At 35.4% G+C, this 20,538-nt stretch overlaps 1 protein-coding gene across 4 annotated transcripts in view; it reads right to left on the bottom strand.

The window, feature by feature from the left end:
• Positions 1-204: 204 nt before the first annotated feature.
• The window catches only part of LOC124357270 (unconventional myosin-X), a 153,490-nt gene continuing 133,156 nt past the window's right edge, over positions 205-20,538 (bottom strand). For 3 of the 4 annotated variants that reach the window (XM_046808868.1, XM_046808890.1, XM_046808858.1), the window contains 5 exons: positions 18,302-18,403; positions 17,343-17,464; positions 13,181-13,342; positions 6,734-6,917; positions 205-1,273 (listed from right to left, as the gene is read on the bottom strand). In XM_046808868.1, coding sequence (XP_046664824.1) covers positions 965-1,273; positions 6,734-6,917; positions 13,181-13,342; positions 17,343-17,464; positions 18,302-18,403 — 879 coding nt within the window. In that variant the 3' untranslated portion in view covers positions 205-964. The remainder of the gene's footprint in view (positions 1,274-6,733; positions 6,918-13,180; positions 13,343-17,342; positions 17,465-18,301; positions 18,404-20,538) is intronic. The other variant, XM_046808879.1, reaches the window with a different exon arrangement.

Genomic DNA, 20,538 nt, shown 5'->3' with positions numbered 1-20,538 from the left:
TTAACTTATCTGAGATGGACTTCAGTTTCAAGTTTTTCATCTATATAATTAAAAAATCCTACTTTTTATAAATAATAGTTAGTTAAAAACACTAAATAGAAAGAGAAAATTAAATCATCCGAGATTGTTATTAGAGTACATGCTTGCTATTAGAGTACATGCGTGTGAGGATAATGGTAACAGGAAAATAGATTTGATTCTTAGAACCTTTGAACTACTTTTTATTTTGAAACTGTAGTAACAATATTCCAACATTAAAATATCAAAAAGTAGTTTAACTGTATTGTTCACAAGAATAAGAAAACATACTTTAAACTCATAGCCAAGCACAAATTTTGTGCAAAAATTAGTTTAACAAATTTTGTACTACAAGAGTTGGCTGTCTTAACATTTAGAGCTACATGTCAGAATCCAACAGAATTATTATTTACAAAAATGCTTAAGTAAAAAATATAAATTATAACTATATAATATATATAAATGTAAACAGGGCTGGACTATCAATACTGTATTATGTAATTATAAATGAGATCAGTTGATATTTTAAGTGAAATTCTACAATTTCAATACTGCAAATTTCCTTATTTTCTTCTGTAGTATAGTGAATTATCTAACTTTAAATGTTTAAATACATGTAATTATTCAATCTAATGTTTATTATTAATATAAAAATGTTATAACTTACCAATTATAACGTGTATTGTTTATTTACTTATTTCATTAAAACATAATACAACAATGCAGTATTATGTTAATAAAATCACAAAATAACAAAAACATGAGTGAAGTAAGTGTTATCATTTACATTTAGATAGATACTATAATGTTTTGTCATTTTCACTAGATACTATAAACTTCACAGCCCAGCCCCTCTATTGTGTCATGAAAGCTCGGGATGGCACTATCGACGCGGAGAAGCGCAGTAGCACCGCTTTCATATTGCCACCAGCCGGTGCGTGTCCGGCTAGACCCACAGGACTTGTATGGACGAGTTGGAGCGGACGGGGGTGGAGCTCCAGCGGCGGTGGGAAGGCTCCACCAGAGGGAGCCCCACCTCCGGGTAGCTGCGTATCTCTGGGAGTCCCACCTCGTGGAAGGAGCTCATGGAGGAGAAGCCGCTCTCGTCCTCTGCGGATCCTACACTGAGCTGCGGGGTGCTCGGATTGCCCCCCTCCCCTTCCCCCTCGACACGGGACGAGCAGGACGATGCGTCTAGCGACTTGCGCTGGTTGCTACATAGGTGAGGCAACAGCGAGCTGCAGCTACCCACACACTGCAACATTGGATAACACATTCACTCACATGAACACTCCAACACTTGGAATCCATGAATAACCTACTTTAACTTTTCAAGACATGAAGACAAAAATTTTATGTAATTTGTATGTTAGTTCCATTTTGCTTCCTATCCAGCCAATATTTCTTACATCATGTGCATTACCATCCACATCAATATTCTTGTATTAATCCTTGCTAATTTTTTAGATTGGCAAGATATAAAATCCGAATGCAATATCATTGAAATGTATTGAAACCTATTATGATGGAGAAGTTTATTAAATTTACATGGTTGTTCTAAACAGTCAAAAAGTAACAGAACCTAAACTTGTGATATGACTAAAGTAGATGATTAAATTTCTCGAAGCATAAGACAAAGTATAATAGTAGTAGTTAACACCAAATTTGAGCTGCTATCTCATACTCTTAGTCTAAGTTAACTGACAGATCTTGTGTGCAAATAAGCAGAGTGTAGAAAAGCATGCAACAAAGAGGTATTTTTTTTTTTTTTTTTTTTTTTTTTTTAGTACCACTGGCTTCTTGTGTCACCAGAACAGACCATAAAGAAATTTTTTAAACAATCAATCTGTATCTGTATAAAATACTGTTCATTAGTAAAATATCTGAAATACAACTGAGATAAACTGTGCCCATGTTTAATCCAAATTATGTCTGACCTTTTGGTGTTCATTGGGTTCTATTAAAAACCCCTTACAAATAAATCTTACTTTTACAAACTTCCTTTTAATTTATAAAGTACTTACAACATCCTACGGTACCAACTGTCGACTATTGTAAGGCCAAATACTAGTAAGCCCAATTCTCTGTTAAATATTGATTTTTACATTTTTTAAACAGATATTCTATCCAAACAAATATCGACAACATCAAACTTCAAGTGAAATGAATACACAACATGCCATAAAATGCAAAATAAAATACATGAAGGCATGAAATGAACAATGAATATATTATTCACACATAATGAGACAATAAGGATAAGTAACGTACTCAAAGACACAATTAAAAATATTCTTTGTTTTAAGTTTGTTTTTGACGATAGAAAGATTGTGAAGGAAACAGGGTTTTTCCGGACATTTAGTATTGTTCAGTGTTATTAAATAAATCAGTAACATTACGATGGTCATTCAGTACGGACCTGTAGTGACCTGTATTATTTAGTTAGGTTTTAATAATTAGTGTTTTGTGTTTATTAAGCATATGTTTTAGAGTTAGTATTAAGCATACGTTTTAGAGTTAGTGCGTACAAAGTTGACACATAATATTGTTCTTGTGATTCCTGACTTATGTGTGTCACAACGCTCTAGTATTGTTTATTTTAACCTACCTTGTAGTTTTGTGTTAGATTAGTTATTCACCTGTTGTTAAAAATAATACTAAGCATGAGTTTATTACGATCAAATTGTTGTATACATTTAATCAAATACACAAGTGATCAGGTATACTTGAGACCACTTTAAAAACTGTTATTCAATTATCTTCTGTAAAGAGTAAAGTTTAGATATCCTTAGTTGAGACTAATCTACATCTTACATTGTTTCATTCAGTTTTCTGATAGTTGATTAGCTTAAAAACACACTTGACAACATTGAACAAACCCAGAATAGTCGCACAGATTATGTCACCGCCCACATGTATTGGTTACATAATAATTAACATTATAGAGTAAATGGAACAATGACACTTAGTCCAAAATTAAAATCATTGACATCACCTAGATTATTTTTTTTAACTAACCCTTCAATGCTTTTATTATTTTGCAATTAAAAAAATAATATTCATCAACACCGAAATGGATTAATCAAAACATAATTAATATTCCTCATAAACATACTTATAATATTAGAGTAAGATCCTCTTGAACAAAGATCATTAAGTAACAATTTTTAGACTGGTCTCAAGGATAGCATTATTTGTTTGAGTGTTGAACATAAGTAGATGTATTTAACTATGCATGGGTTTCTTTAATCAATCTGCATTTTACCTTTAAAATTACCAGTTTAGGTTTCCTAGAAGTAACATCATGGATACTCATTAGGTAACAGGACTAGAGGAGTAGTATTTTGAACCTAAAGAATGTTGTAGAGGACGCAAAATGGTTTGTAATGCATTGGACAAATATTTATTATCTATGTTTGAAAACCAATATGACATACCAAAGATTTTGCTGCTTTCAATACTCCAATACAACACAAATTATTATTGAAAAATGAAAGTTGTTTTATACCTTACATTTAAGTCCCAATGTCTTATATATAAATGTTTCAGACATAAAATTATAAAAAAATATTATTAAGTTTTATTCTTTTGGTAGTTAATTTTAAATAATCCTTTACATGAATAGTAGTTTAATGTACATGTTAATGGATAATTGATTAATCTAGAACTATAAATGGAAACACATAAATTCCATTAAATAAAATTTTAGTTTGTGGAATAAAACTTTATATGATGGTTAGATGGTTTGAACTATGCAATAACCGGAGCTAAGCTATTCAATAAGTTACCTTTAAGTGCTAGACCAATTTCTGTTGGTAGGTTTAAGAATGTTGTTGCAGAGTGGCTCAAGAGAAAAACGTTTTATTCTGTAGATGAGATTTTTAATGCTAATTTTAGTGACTTACAATTTTAAACTTTTAACATAGATATAGATTGTATTTATTTTAGGCTCTGTAGGCCTACTTAGTGATATTTTTAATATCATATTTGACTTTGTCAATACAATTTTGTAATTGTTGGATGACAATAAAATGATTCTGATTCTGATTAGATAAAAATCACAATTCACAGGTTATTATTCAATTTAAATGTAAATAATTGTGCTTGTTTTGACTTTGCCCATGTGTGTATCATCATATTGCCAATAATTTTAAATATACATTTTAAATGATAAATAAAAACTTATTTATTTATAGTTATCTCTTATCAACACTATGAGATGGAAGCAACCTGTGAGGAGATGCCCTCTGAAATTTTTAACAGAGTGATGGAAGGGACACTTAAAGGAATTTAACTGAATGCTCCCTCATACTTAGTACTAGAAAATCAATGTCCATATGCTACAATGTTCTACTCACAAATCAAATGGCAATTAAAAGTATGCAGAAAAATGTTTATGATCATTTTTCAAGATGACCTCAAAAATAGAATTTGGATCAAAAATAGCAAATATTTTATCCTACACACTTATAACCTCTTGGACTCCTCGTAGTTCTACTGTAGTATTCATTAAAGTCACCCGTGTTACAATGTATCATTATACTTTATATGTTGATGCCTGTACACTCTACTGGGAACAAAATATTTGAGCTGTAACTGGTTCGTATTGTAAATTTCTAAAGTTTCTTGTTTCCATGCCCATCCTTATTCAATGGTTATTACACTCAGAGGGAGTACTATATACAAGTTCAGTGCATTTCAAAAGAACAAATTCTTATAAATTTAATAATATGGCTTACAGACTTACAGATTTTGTGTAATTTTGTAGAGAAATACTCAATTTTCATTGATCAGGTAGCATACTTTTCCAGCTGATGATTTCTAGCGAGATGTCCAATAGCATTATCAAATGTGGTGTAGGTTCTTGCTCCTAACCCTGTTTGAGATTCTGGCAAAGGTGTTTCGTACAAACAAGGAATTTTTGTTAAATTCTCTGAAAAATCTTTAGGTGTCAGATCTGGTGAGTATATGGACTATGTAAATGGCATAGCTTGATCAAACCATTAATCTGGGAATTGGTCATTGAGGAAATCCCGGATTTTGGTGAAGTAATGTGGTGTACTAATGGTATGCCGTTTAGCAATAAATGGTACACTGCATTTTTTGTTAATCCATGAGATTAAAAGTTTTCAGGCATGTCTGAGTAAACTACTTGATTGTTTTCTACTATAATAAGAAAAAGCCAAACATATTTCTCTTAGCTAATGCATTGACGGCACGGAGACAAAATGAGAATACTCAAGATTACTCAGTATAGAGCCGCAGTGAAGGTTAATACAAAGAGAAACATTAATTTATGAAACATGCCACAGACTTGCTACAGATTTTAACTCGCCAAAATCCCATAGTTATACTTATTAACTACAACGTTTGAGTGAAAAATCAATTAATCATTAAAAATGTTACTTCCAAAGAAATCTTTATCCAATAACAGTAACATTTCCCCACAAAGGCATTTAAAACAATCCTACAATTTCTTTTAAATCTTGCACTATTGTTAATTAGTAAAATCTAAAGAGCAAACGTTTTCTCTGCACACATCAAACATTCAAATAGGAGATAACAATCTCAGGAGAAGTATGCCAGGTAGATCTTATGAAATGTTAATGAAGTTTTACCCTGCTTGCTCTATGATATCAGGCACATTGGATAACCTGAGGGCTCTCATGTCTTATGTGCACCCTTTTAATAAAACATTAAAGCAACTCATAAATTGAAGGCTAGTATTCACTAAACAGTTCTTTGACATATTCTTCAATCGAAAACTGACAGCACACAATGGTCACAGCTATTAAAGGTCTTTGGTGCAAATGCTACTTCAGTACTAACAGTGAATCACTTGAGAGAAATCTTGAACTGTTTAATACAATAACATCAATACCACCAGTCTGTAAGTCATATTAAAACATTTATAGGAATTTTTTAAAATTTTTTAAAGTCCTTTTTCAAATATAACCATGAGGATAAAAAAGGTATCATCGTACCACTGGTTGATAGTGGTTTATTTTAAATTGCAATATTAAGTAAAAGCGGTGCTCAATGCTATGGACAGAGGGAGAAGGCAATTATTTTGTGATGGACGTTGCTACAAAAATATAAATTATCCTGTGAAATGGTTATCAGTAATAAGCTTATAAAGTTTCATAACATGGAATACACAAGTGAATAAATTAGAAAAAAATTTTTAAATTCAAGCTTACTCTTTATTTCTTAGTAAACACAAATTGGGCAAACTACAAGTGTCACTCTAAGTTAAATGAAATGGTATAAAATATAATTAAAAAGCCATTTGCAAAATGCGCTGTTGCGATGAGAAGCAAATGATAGCGCTTCTATCAATGGAATACTTTGAACATACTTCAACAAGAATATGAAACGTTTGGCCACTCTCCAGGACACACGGCGGTTAAACAGATGCTATGGATTCTTCTGTAAGCAGAAGAAAAATATTGTTTCTAACAGTTTAAAACTATTTTGGAAGCATAAACAACTATGGACAGTAAATCATTATTTAAGTTGTAATTGAGTACAGTATGTGCCAAAGTAAACAGTACTGAAAATACGTTTGGCTGCTATGTATGTACTTCATCTTGTTTATTTTTATGCAAATTTTAATGCTAGCAGATTCAAATAGAACTTGAAATTAATTATGTTGAATACTGAACAGTTCATCTTAACTATGAAGTAATTGCTTGTGCGAGGAGTATCTGATTACCCAGGTAGTATCGCGGGAGCTGTCACTGTCAGAGAGAGGGGTGGGGGTAGGAGCAGGAGTGAGCCGGTGTGCAAGGTCCGGCTCCCGAGTACCCAGCAGGCTCTGCACGGTGCGCAGCAGACGGAACGCTTCTTGTGACAACTTCTCGGGAGGAACTTCCTCCACGAGACCCCGTGGCGTCCTCCTGCACATCACAGTCACACTGTAAAATCCTTTTTTGATCCTTATATTTATTTCACCTCTTAATGACTTATTGACTTCTTATTTTCAAGCGTCACACTTGTTTTAATTTTTGAAATAAAAAAAAAATTAAAAATGTAAAATTATATATATATAAATAAACATCTTAATACTTTTGTGATTCAGAATTTAGATCTTCCAGCTCTGTAAGCAGACTAAGAGCTAAGAATTTACACACTCTTTTTCAGACGTTAATAATATACCACACCACGTGTCACGTAACAGGCTTTGCTGACGTTGAATGCAAAATTTCAAGTCCATAACTGATATCATTAGGCTACATGTTACTATGTCACATGATTGTGCTCAGTTTGTTTACAAATTTTATCCCGTGATGTTCCATTTGTAATCATAGTTACCCCTAAGACCAATTTAAAAATATTCCCTATGGCTCAGCCAAATCCCTGGAGTGACATGCACCATCATTGAACTTCTTACAGCTTTCTATATAAAAGCAGCTTCATCCGAAATTCACCAAGTCTATAGATCAGTTCATTCTCGAGTTATCGTTGTGGACAAACATACAGGCTTCGCTAACGCTCAGCCAATGATACTCATATTTAGAATACTTATTGATTGTATGTTTATAAAAAAAATTAGTAGAGATTTGGCAAGTCAATTATTACATGTGAGTCAATAACATCACTTACTTAATCAATTTTTCTTGTGGCATCAACAACAAATTCCATTTGATAAATTTACTGGTGCTCTGTTCTAGCAGTTACTTAATTGACTAGTCAAGGTGTCATGACTATATCCATCTATTACTTACTGTGACCTTTAACAGCTCTCTGAAACGTATTAGACTTGTTATAGGTGGAGACAATGTCTATATACTCAGTTTCAGCTACAGGAGCTTTGCAGGTCAGACTAACACAGTCAAGATGACGGTATTACAGAATAATGTCACAACTCATTCCTTATTCTAGAAACTTTTTTCAGGTAAACTGTGTTAGGTAGGCAAATCTTCATTATAATTCATTATTTATTATCTATTAGATCTGTGCAATTGTTGTAGATAACAATTACAGTGCAGAAGAACACTGTAAGGGCACAACAATTAATTGTGAGGAATTGTTAGGAAAAATTTTTTCATGGAATGTTTTATGGATTTTACAAACAAAAAATATTTTAAGCCAAATTTGGTTAAAACATTGCTTTTACAAAAAATTCTTTCCAAGTTACTGTCCATACAATATATGGATAATATTATAGCTTCCATAAACAACTGATTGAAAAAATCCATATATAAAAAAACAGAGTACATGATACAGTACTCTGTATCATGTATGAATGTTACAGAGTACTTAATTGAGCATTTTTCCACTAGAATTAATTAATATTGGAGCAATAACATATTCTCTTGGGAAAAATAGACCTACTCCAAACTTAAAAATTATTAAATAGCCATACCGACACTTATATTCACACCTACTTTATGTTTCTTCAGGCCAACCCACCATTCTCTGTGTAAAAACAAGCTGACATAATCTGATTTTTCATTAGTCCAAATGGCTATCTATTTTTGTTATTCTTCAATCAAACAAAACATAGTAATAATATGCAACATCAAAAGGAGTATTAGTTACCTTATCAACAGAGTTTGATTGAGAGATTGCTGGATGCTTCGAAACAAACATTAATCATATTGTTATCTGATATCATCCTACACAGCAAAAGTTCGAAAGCTATGGTTCTGTGCTGTAGTATGCAGAATTAGTTTCTGCCCCTAGTCTGTCTGTGATGACCTTCTCTACCCTTTATCAAAGAGCATCTTATTTTCCAATATAAGATCACTTCCAATATATAAATACTGGCAGAATTGGTAACATAAACTCCCTAAAAGCATTTCAACTATTGGTATTTCAACTACATAATCCGACAGCTATTTTCTGCAGCAAAATTTGATCAATTGAACACTCCGTATTGACTGTCTAGAGTGTACGATTTGGAAAGGTTACAAAAAGAAAAAATGTCCAATGTAAATAAAAAAATTTAACACGAAAACGTTTCATAATATCTGTTCAACCACACGCCAAGATGTATATCAAGAAACTGATTTTGTAGAGTAAAACCAGTTTCCTCCAAAAAGCCATCATCTTACAAACTGTAGGTTTCAGTTTGTACTTTGCTGTTTGAGATAAAAAAAGGTATATATTTGATTACACTTGATTTAATTTTCCTCAATACAAGAATTCAGTTTTATAAAAGAGGACCATTACAAATATTCAGTTAATTTTGCTTTGAAACATAGTGTGGTATTTTGAACTTAATGGATAATTTATTTATTTTAAATCAGGGAAACTTGATACATTCTAAATTATAAATAAAAAAGGCCAAGAATGGATCCCTGTGGAACTCCATTTGTTGTTCGCTATAGTAGTGATATGTACACAATAAACCGTAAGTCTCCAATTGATGCACAGTGCACACATTCGAGTGCTCGTCCTTACAAATAAAAGGCAGGAGAGAATTATGTGAAACTCACACCACACCTGTCGTACAACGGTGCTGGAAAATTACATGTTTAAGGTACTGAAAGAAAATTAAATTCATACTAATACGAGATACTAAACATCACTACTATCTGCTTTCTTCAGTGAAACATCTAAACACGGGGCATGTTGGGACGTGTATGGGAACCAGTAAATTATACAAAGAACACTGCACTCCACATAAAACCATTGTTTGTTAGGTAGCTGCCTCTCAGGAAAGTTATACTTTAAAGTAACTCGACAGTTGAATGTTCTTTAATAACAGGGAACGGAATCGGCTTTCATACAGTATCCCGTTACACAAATGAATTTTCTTCTCTCGTTTTCTCAATGTTTTAATGAGTGGGAACTTTACAAAAACTTTGAATGCTTCATTCAAGTATAGCAATTCAAGATAATTGGCCAACAGTTTTTAACAGGTAAATTTAAAATTTCTAAAACTAACTAACAACACTTCTTACATAGAATGTGTCAGGAAATTAATGAAAATAATATGAACTTTTCTGTTGTACTACAATAAATTATCGACAGTAACATAATTATATAATATAAATATCATATTACATAAAAAATTATCCCCAAAAATGAATTCTTGACTGTGAGAAATAACTATAAATGTTAACTACAAAGGGAAATTGTGTAAAATGTACGCTCTTTGATATATATTGAAATAACATTTCTGAAACTTTTAACTGAATTTCTGAATTTACTATTTTGTAATTATTACATATATTAATATTACCATTTATTACATGGTAAAGTATGTTCAATTCATAATAGTATAAAATTTCAGTCTTCCCATACATAGAGAAAAATTACTGTTGTGTTATGAAACAACAAATGTAAAAATTTTTTGAATAAATGTTATAATCTACAATAAACATATAGAGAGGAAGATAAGAATACCTTGTTTAAACTTTTGAGTCACCTTTAATACTTAAATAAAGATTAAATATTACGGATTTGTATTTGAATTTACTAAAAAAAGAACAAAAAAATGTATATGAACAAAACTACTTGTGTTGAATTTAATCAACCTAAATAATTAAAAATACAAATATTTAGCGTAATAAGAATTAAACACTTTCTCAAAAAAGAAAAAATATTGTTTTGAATTTTCATAAGAGATTTGTAATTTTAAAGACCAATTATTCTGAAGAATGCTTTACGGCAGATACGTTTCTAATATATATACAACCGCATGTGTAACTGACTGACTGACTCACTCACTCACGTATACTAATTCTAACCTACTTCCAGATGAGTTAGAGACTTGAAATTTGGTACACAGATAGCTTTCCACGTGTAACCACCAGGAAAATCCCGAAAAGTGAGAATTTTTCATTTTCAACCCCTCAAAAAAAATTCCCAAAAAATCGCGCATTCTTCACCCCTGCAGGCATTTTTTGTAAGCCCGATAGCGGGCGAACCGTTGGAGCTAGCTCGGATCTGACGGAAAATTCATGGTCAGGAATGAAGTGAACTACAAAAAAGGTCTAATGACTTTTTGCTCTATCTTCCATGGTTAAGCGACAAAACGCTCGAACATTTGAAATTCCAGAGATTTTTTCGATAAAAATAATGTTTCAAGCCCGATAGCGGCCGAACCGTTGGTCGTAGCTCAAATCTGATTGACCCATCAAATTAGCAAATTGCGCGATCTACAGAAAGGGTCCAGTAATCTTTTGCCCTATCTCGATTGGTTTGGCCGAAAAACGTGATTATGTACAATTTTGTTGTAACTTTTACGCGAAACTTTTGTTTTTGGGGTCGATAGCGGCGAAAACCATTGGTCGGAGGTCAAAATAAGACTAACGTTTTATTTAGGAAATAAGATGACCTACAAAAAAGGTCCAGTGACTTTTTACTATATTTCCCTTAGTTTGACCGCAAAACGCGATTAAGTGAAAATATTGGACATTTTCGCCTAAAAATTTACATTCCGGGCTTGATAGCGGCTAAACGGTTGGTCGTAACTCAAAACAAATTTTAAACGGGATTTAGGAAATCACGTGATCTACAGAAAAGGTTCAGTGACTTCGGGAGTTGGCTGAGCGTTAGCTAAGCGTCAATAGTAGATAGGGACAGAGGAATATTTATTATGTTCACAGACACAATACCCTCTAAAAAAGGCCCAAGTGTGTCATTAACCCCCGGTAATATTAACCCCCCCCCCCCGAGGATTTCCTGGTATGACCTGATAACCTCCTGTACATTCAACCCCCTGATGTGTTAACCCCCCTGGTAACATTAAACCCCCCCAGGGAATTTCCTGCCATGACCTCATGTCCGAATTTTACCAGTCACCAAATCTCTTAACCCCCCCCCCCCTGGGAAGATCCTGGTATGACCAGATAACCCCCTGGAGACTTATCCCCCGGTAACGTTAACCCCCCCTAAGAATTTGTTCATATGACCAGACAATATCCTGACGAAATTAAACCCCCTCTTGTCTTAACCTCCTTAACATTAATCACCCACCCAGGGAATTTCTCGCCTTGACTAGATAGTCTCCTGGTGATATTAAACCCCCTGTTCGACTTAAAATACTGCCTTGAGGTCGGTTTTTATTATGTTTATACTAAACAATTCAAGATAGCTGACCCGTGCAGACTTTTCTCCCGAGCTCATTTCTGGCTAAACCATAGGTCGTAGATCAGATCTGAGGGCACAATCGAAAGACAAAATTAAATTTCCAACAAGAAAGGTCCAGTCACTTTTTGTCGTATCTCTAACGGTTTTAAACCGCAAAATGCCCTCAAAGTCAAAAGTTTTTACGAATCCGGAAAAAAATCTATGAAAAAGGTCAATTTTTAAATCCCTTGTCATTTACTTAATGTCCGGACTTAACCAGTCACCGAATTCCGCTTATCCCCGAATTTGCAAGCGTTTACTTTGGGGGCCTGGGGGCGTAGCCCCCAGCGAGCCGAAGGCGAGTAATAAGTATACAAACAATCTCCCATTGGTATAATAAAATATACATCTAATTTTCTAATTTACAAACAAAACTGCAATGTAATAACTTAAAAGTCGATACTATTTATTATTAGACAAATCGAATTTAAAACACGCACACACACACACACACACACACACACATATATATATATGTATATTAATATAGGAAAAATTTTACTATAACAATATCTAAAACTTAAGGACACATAAAAACAGTTGCTCAAAATACATTTCTAATTTCCAAAGAGATGTGTAACCTTCCTCAGAAAAAATTGTAGAAGTGATCTCAACCTACAACAACACACCATGGGGAAGACATTTTATGGTTTAGCAATAATGGCTAGCTACCTCTTTTGGGTCTAATCTCTGTTAATCCTTGAGTATTTTATTTTTTTATTCCCCTTTCTAAGAGATTTAAATTCTCTTGGACCCCCAATGTCTATGACAATCAAAAAGATTCCTTGAAATTATTTGCCAGTTGTCAACTCTAATCTTGGGGTCCTGAAGTTCTGTTTCCTCAGGAGGTTTAAATCTGTTACAGTACTCCAAATTATATTTTTTATACTACAGTTTAACAAATAGGTCTGTCTGTATCTACAGATTTCCATGATCAAAGTATATATTTCAAACCTATATCGCGATAGGGCAAGATTGATTAATGCCCTAACTTTGATGATTTAAAAATATATTTTGTACGTGATTTGCACACACCCTTAATCATACCTTACAAGTTAATACAGTACTATACACCTACCATGAGATGTCTCTGAACATGGAATATGTGTGAGAGTCTTGAATCTGGGAGATGCTGTTGGCTCGCTGTACACTGTGGCCGATGGTGGAGGGAGAGGGAGAGACTGGTCGGCTGTTACTGGGACACGAGGCTACTGTGTGGACACTCCGAGATCTGGGTACCCTGTACACAGTCACACGTCATTCCACTCGGGACTCATCTACAGACCACTAGATTACAAGTTTGGTAATACATGATAGAGAGTCTTGTATCTGGGAGAGGGAGAGACTGGTCGGCTGTTACTGGGACACGAGGCTACCGTGTGGACACTCCGAGATCTGGGTACCCTGTACACAGTCACACGTCATTCCACTCGGGACTCATCTACAGACCACTACATTACAAGTTTGGTAATACATGATAGAGAGTCTTGTATCTGGGAGAGAGAGAGACTGGTCGGCTGTTACTGGGACACGAGGCTACCGTGTGGACACTCCGAGATCTGGGTACCCTGTACACAGTCACACGTCATTCCACTCGGGACTCATCTACAGACCACTACATTACAAGTTTGGTAATACATGATAGAGAGTCTTGTATCTGGGAGAGGGAGAGACTGGTCGGCTGTTACTGGGACACGAGGCTACCGTGTGGACACTCCGAGATCTGGGTACCCTGTACACAGTCACACGTCATTCCACTCGGGACTCATCTACAGACCACTACATTACAAGTTTGGTAATACATGATAGAGAGTCTTGTATCTGGGAGAGGGAGAGACTGGTCGGCTGTTACTGGGACACGAGGCTACCGTGTGGACACTCCGAGATCTGGGTACCCTGTACACAGTCACACGTCATTCCACTCGGGACTCATCTACAGACCACTACATTACAAGTTTGGTAATACATGATAGAGAGTCTTGTATCTGGGAGAGGGAGAGACTGGTCGGCTGTTACTGGGACATGAGGCTACAGTGTGGACACTCCCGAGATCTGGGTACCCTGTACACAGTTACACGTCATTCCACTCGGGACTCAGCTACAGACCACTACATTACAAGTTTGGTAATACATGATAGAGAGTCTTGTATCTGGGAGAGGGAGAGACTGGTCGGCTGTTACTGGGACATGAGGCTACAGTGTGGACACTCCCGAGATCTGGGTACCCTGTACACAGTTACACGTCATTCCACTCGGGACTCAGCTACAGACCACTACATTACAAGTTTGGTAATACATGATAGAGAGTCTTGTATCTGGGAGAGGGAGAGCCGTGTGGACACTCCGAGATCTGGGTACCCTGTACACAGTCACACGTCATTCCACTCAGGATTCAGCTACAGACCACTACATTACACCTTTGTCAATATATCATTCTCTTCCATACTACTTGTATGGTTTGTCTTAGAAGAAAACAAATTGGTTATCACATTGACTGAAGGATGCACATTACGAGTATTCCCACTGTCCTAAAGAGGGTACATGAGTTGTGTTGCAGTGAAGGTGTTAAATGGGGCAGCAGCAACTGATGTACTCACTGATTATTGAAATAATTTTCACCAATCAGCATAATTTCACAAAAATACTATACTCTTTTACATGATAAGGTGCAAAATAACAGAATTTATTGCAAGAAAAAATTAATAATATCAGCAGTATTTCCAATGTTACTGTTGTTAATGGATTGTCCAACAAAGAGATTTCTCTCCTTAAGTCTCTAGACTTTTCACTGTGGAAATGATACTGGAAAACTCTATTCAGCATTATTAGTGTAATTAAAACTATTGGTTAATCTGAATATATTAACCAATATTGGGAGTTCTACTTCGACGCTTGGTTTTAGTTTTGTTCCCCCAACAAAAAAGTAAAAAAAAATATATTTTTGAAAAATAAATTGTACTCTTACTTAAGTTTCGTTTTAAAAACTGAATACTGTCTCTTTAATTCAATATATTTTTTTCTAATACGTTTTTACCTACATATAGAGTAAAAACATTTAAGTAAACATAATGCAATACACAAATGTTGGTAGTAGAACACATGAGTACATCTGTACTAGGAAACTGCACATTTTTTTCCAAAATTAATATAGGGAACAAATAAACCAAAACTCTTTTTAAGTAAAAAGCTGGGGAATATATATTCAGATTTATTATATCAGTTTAATGATATTTTCACTTATAAGATAGTATCACTTTGAATGATAAATCTGTTAGCTTATGTATGATACTGGGGGATTGTCCAAAACATTCTAACTACATATTTTATGATGGAACTAAAGAAGAGACTTTGTCACAAATCATCTGTTTGACAGCAATGCTGAGAGTGCACTCCAGAGCATTAACAATCTTTTTATACTGAGCATCCATCAATACAGATCCAGCAGATCTGTCCTAGTACATTCAGTTTCATGTGACAGACCATACAGACAATAGATTATAGATTTTATCACATTTTCAATCAAATAACTTTGTTTAGATAAAATTTAAGATTTTTTAGATTAGATTATTTCAAAAGCACAAATTACTAATTGGAGATACATTTCCCATTTAACATTAAAATACAGTATACAGTTGGATCGAAATAAAATAAAAACAATCCTTTAATTAAGTCAAATTATTACTTATATGATCCTTTAGTAGATTATATACAACACCTTTTTACATTTTATAGTTCAAATTTGATTATTTTCACTGACCTGATTTGTGTAAAAATTAGCAATCATGGAGAAACAAAACAACTGGGCAAAAATACAAAACGGGAAAAATGAATTTACTTAGCTAGTAAACATGTAGGAACAGGAGGACTAAGTCCATTGATATAATTTTATTGAAAGTATGAAACTACATAACTATTTGTTATAAAACAATTTTTGGTAAAAACACATATTTTGAACACTTACAAGTGAGTAAAATGCTAAAAGAAAACGAAATAGTCCTTCCGGCTCAGACAGAAAATGGAGCTCGTTTTTGTAAAAGCAAATATATAAAATATATTTCTAACGGGATTTGCTTTTAATCAGTACATAAAAAATAAAAAGGTGGGAATTAGAACAAAATTGTGGACGGGTGTCTTCCTGGAAGGAAATGACATACCAGGCTTGCCAACATTGTAGGATATTTTTTAAGATCAATTTTTGTACCAAGTTTCAAAATGGTCGTGTTTTTTTAGGTGCAGTTATTATGTTTACAAGCTCTGGTTTATGGTTTACAGAAACTTCAGGACAGTTTGAACAATGAATTTTGTGGAAAGTTCCATTTGCATTACCATGAGGGCCATGGCAATAGGCTAATTCTGTACACAACAATAGCAAGAAACACATGTTAGCATAAATCCCACTTTCGAATGTAGTAAAAAGATTGGGCATTACCATAATGAGGAGATTTAAAGAATGGTAAACATAACCATATCTGAGAAATCATCAATAGTGGGTGAAATACACAAACACCAAATTTAGTGGGTGTGTACAAGACTTGAATCTTAAAAATCAAGTAAAGTACTTACCTAACTCTGAAATAATGCAATGTAGCAAGCCTAAGGAATATTATGACATGTAAACCTAATGATGAGTATTTAACAAAAAACAACATCAGTACAACAAAACAACTGTCAAAGTTATCATTGGTATTAAATATGAATTATAATGGTAAAATCAGTAGACCATTACAACTTAGTTTGATTTGATCAACAGTTCTATTAATCAAAGTTTACAAAGCCATTTTTCTGAATTTTTTAAAACAAAACTTTGTCTGAACCGTATGCAATATTGTTCATCTTGGTGAAGAGAGCAAAAAACTAGAATATAGCACATCCATGGGTAAAGTTATACTACGTTAGTGCAAGGCAGGGATGTCCATGGTTATAAACATTAAATAGTACACTGCTACTTTAGAAACTACTATACCTAGGGTTCAGGAAGATTGAGGGAGAGGGAAAGATAAACAGAAGGGATAGATAACTAATTCCAGGTACTTGGAGTTGAGGTGGAATGGGCCAACAAGCTGCTTATCGCAGAAAACAGAAAATGATGTGCTTCATGCAATCTAGCGGTCAGAGTTTGCTATACTGATGCAAGCTCAACCTTAAAGCAAGAAATGTTATCACACAATTTAAAAAAAACCTTACTTATTCTATAGGTTTAAGATGCAATTACAGTTTCTTGAAATTTAACTGATACTCACCGGCCTTTACATTTCGATGGTGGTGGTTTCCCATTCACTTGATCCAAGTTTTTGTGAACTCTCTCAAGGAATCTGGAGACCTGCTCTAACACAGCTCTGTACATCTGTCTGCTAGATTCGGCCTGAAATACAACAATACTTTTTATATTTAAACTGCACACTAGAGTAAGTTAAGACATTTTCATCCTCAACATATCCAGTGACAATATACTAACTATAATTTTACTATAACCATTTTAAAGTTGCTTAAGTTTCACAAACATAATATTAATCCAATTGAACATTGTTTGTGACTAATTAAATTTAAATACCAAAACAGAAAAGGATTCTACGCTTAAAACGTTTGTATTTATAATAACATTCCAAGTGCTACAGTCTAAGCCAAAATCTATTCAAGGCTGGTTTAAACCATGATCATGTCACTTTTGTAAAATATAAACTAACATATGACATTTTTTATTCCTTTTTGTACTTGCAAAATATCATTCCTTGAAAAACTTGAAAGCGCATTTAAATTTTACATGGTATGGAGATGAAGCTATTTATTACACATGGAACACATGTTACTGTGGCATTTACTGTAATCGTTAACATTCCTAACCAAAGCAAACATCTGCTAAAAGTAGGGTTTGAATTTCTTGTTCACATACTAGAAAATCTAACACAGAAGAGGGTTGTAGATCTACTGAAAGGAGACAACTAACTAATAAGGAAATATAGCTTAGTGAAGGTTTTTGCAGAATTAGAGAATTGGGACTACAATGGGTTTGGGAAGTCCTCTCCTTGGGAGAGGAGTCACCAATTCGAAAAAGAACTAAAAGCAACTCTGTCAATGCTAGGTACTTTGTACAATTTAATCATTATACCTCTACAATCATCTAGTAGTAAACCGGCTTTGGGATAAAAATAAAATAATAGTAGTAAACTAATTCACGAGATGGTGGTCAAAGTATAAATACCTGCTTCAGTTGCCACTGGAGGGTGTCCACCTGGGTCTGCAGGTGGGAATTGTCCATGGTCTGCTGCAGTCTCTGGTTCTCTTCCACCAGTCTCTGGCACTCCTGCAACATTCCACAACCATATCAGCCACCATAAGGTCGGGATCAAACTGCTATGTTCTAACAAAACATAAGCTTTGTTGACACTAACCACCATAAGTTCGTTTAGTACAAGAGACATCTGACAAAATTGATGCTGAAGTATGATAGGAGAAAGGTGCTAGACTCTTGAAGCAAGATCACTTCATCCTTGTTACATCACGCAAAATAAACGTCGCTAAAAAAAAGAAAAACAAAGCAATGAATATTTTCAAGAGAGCACAAATGACTAATTAAACAGTCAAATTTAAGTCACCGACTGTCCAGCGAGCTGTGGCCTCTGAATAATTATGAAACCTTAGCAATCCCTCGCAGCTGCAGCTGTTGGACGTAGCAACCTACTAGCTTATCTTCGTGTGTCAGCTGGTACCACGGCGTACAGAAAATACTTTATCTAACGTAATGAGACAATTTGAAATCTCCTTTATTTCTCTGTAAAAATGAAGAATATGTCTAACACGGCATAATTATTGTAAGAAATTATTTCAATATAAGCCAATACAATTAAATGTTAGTTGTATTACTTCATAAGTACATCGCGTTTTACCCCATTTTCTTTATTTTGATATGAAGGTTACATTAACAAAACTGCAAATCGAGAGTACAGTCAGTGACTGAATGGGTACCCTGTTACAGTCGATGACTGGATGGGTAGCCAGTTACAGTCGATGACTGGATGTGTAGCCCTACACAGTCGATAATAGGATGGGTAGCCCGACACAGTCGATGACTGGATGGGTAGCCCGTTACAGTCAATGACTGGATGTGTAGCCCTACACAGTCGATAATAGGATGTGTAGCCCTACACAGTCGATAATAGGATGGGTAGCCCGACACAGTCGATGACTGGATGTGTAGCCCTACACAGTCGATAATAGGATGGGTAGCCCGACACAGTCGATGACTGGATGGGTAGCCCGTTACAGTCAATGACTGGATGGGTAGCCCGTTACAGTCGATAATAGGATGGGTAGCCCGACACAGTCGATGACTGGATGGGTAGCCCGTTACAGTCGATAATAGGATGGGTAGCCCGACACAGTCGATGACTGGATGGGTAGCCCCGACACAGTCGATGACTGGATGGGTAGCTCGTTACAGTCGATGACTGGATGGGTAGCCCGACACAGTTGATGACTAGATGGGTAGCCCGACACAGTCGATAATAGGATGGGTAGCCTGACACAGTCGATGACTGGATGGGTAGCCCGACACAGTCGATGACTGGATGGGTAGCCCGACACAGTCGATGACTGGATGGGTAGCTCGTTACAGTCGATGACTGGATGGGTAGCCCGACACAGTCGATGACTGGATGTGTAGCCCTACACAGTCGATAATAGGATGGATAGCCCGACACAGTCGATAATAGGATGGGTAGCTCGTTACAGTCGATGACTGGATGGGTAGCCCGACACAGTCGATGACTGGATGGGTAGCCCGACACAGTCGATAATAGGATGGGTAGCTCGTTACAGTCGATGACTGGATGGGTAGCCCGACACAGTCGATGACTGGATGGGTAGCCCGACACAGTCGATGTCTGTATGGATAGCCCGACGATAAGGACGGTAAGTGTGCGTGCAGAACTCTCGCTCCGGCCGGCAAGGATCCATGTTCGTCCAGAGTCACTACCGTCTAGACAAGAGTACAAACAGATCTTAAGTTCTTGGAAAGGTCTTATCTCATTTGACTCATCCGATAAATGCGCAATTCCTCGACAACCAATACCGACCTCGTATATGGCCACGACTTATCACTGTTAGCTTATATTAGTATCATCGTATTCCACGCAATAGCAAACGGCTGAACTAGAACCACGTAAACTAGTATCCACTCAGACAACAATCTAACTACCCATATACTGTTGTATGAAGCAAGCAATATGAAGCGGTATAGCGAACGGCACCAGTAACCCACATGCAGCGCACCTCTCGAGAACACGGACGTGTCGGTCGGATCGGAACTGATAGCATCACAAAGTTTGTTTGGTTTGGTTGGTGGGAACCTAGTTACTGACTGAGTCACGGCACCGGCCCCGTGAGTCATGCACGGCAGGCACGCTCTCTGTGCTGAGTGGGGGGGGGGGCAAGCATGGA

The sequence above is a fragment of the Homalodisca vitripennis genome, chromosome 1 (assembly GCF_021130785.1).
Source record: "Homalodisca vitripennis isolate AUS2020 chromosome 1, UT_GWSS_2.1, whole genome shotgun sequence".
In the NCBI taxonomy this organism is placed as follows: Eukaryota; Metazoa; Arthropoda; class Insecta; order Hemiptera; family Cicadellidae; genus Homalodisca; species Homalodisca vitripennis.
Note: the sequence above shows the minus strand (reverse complement) of the source record. Positions and strands in the feature narration are given on the sequence as shown.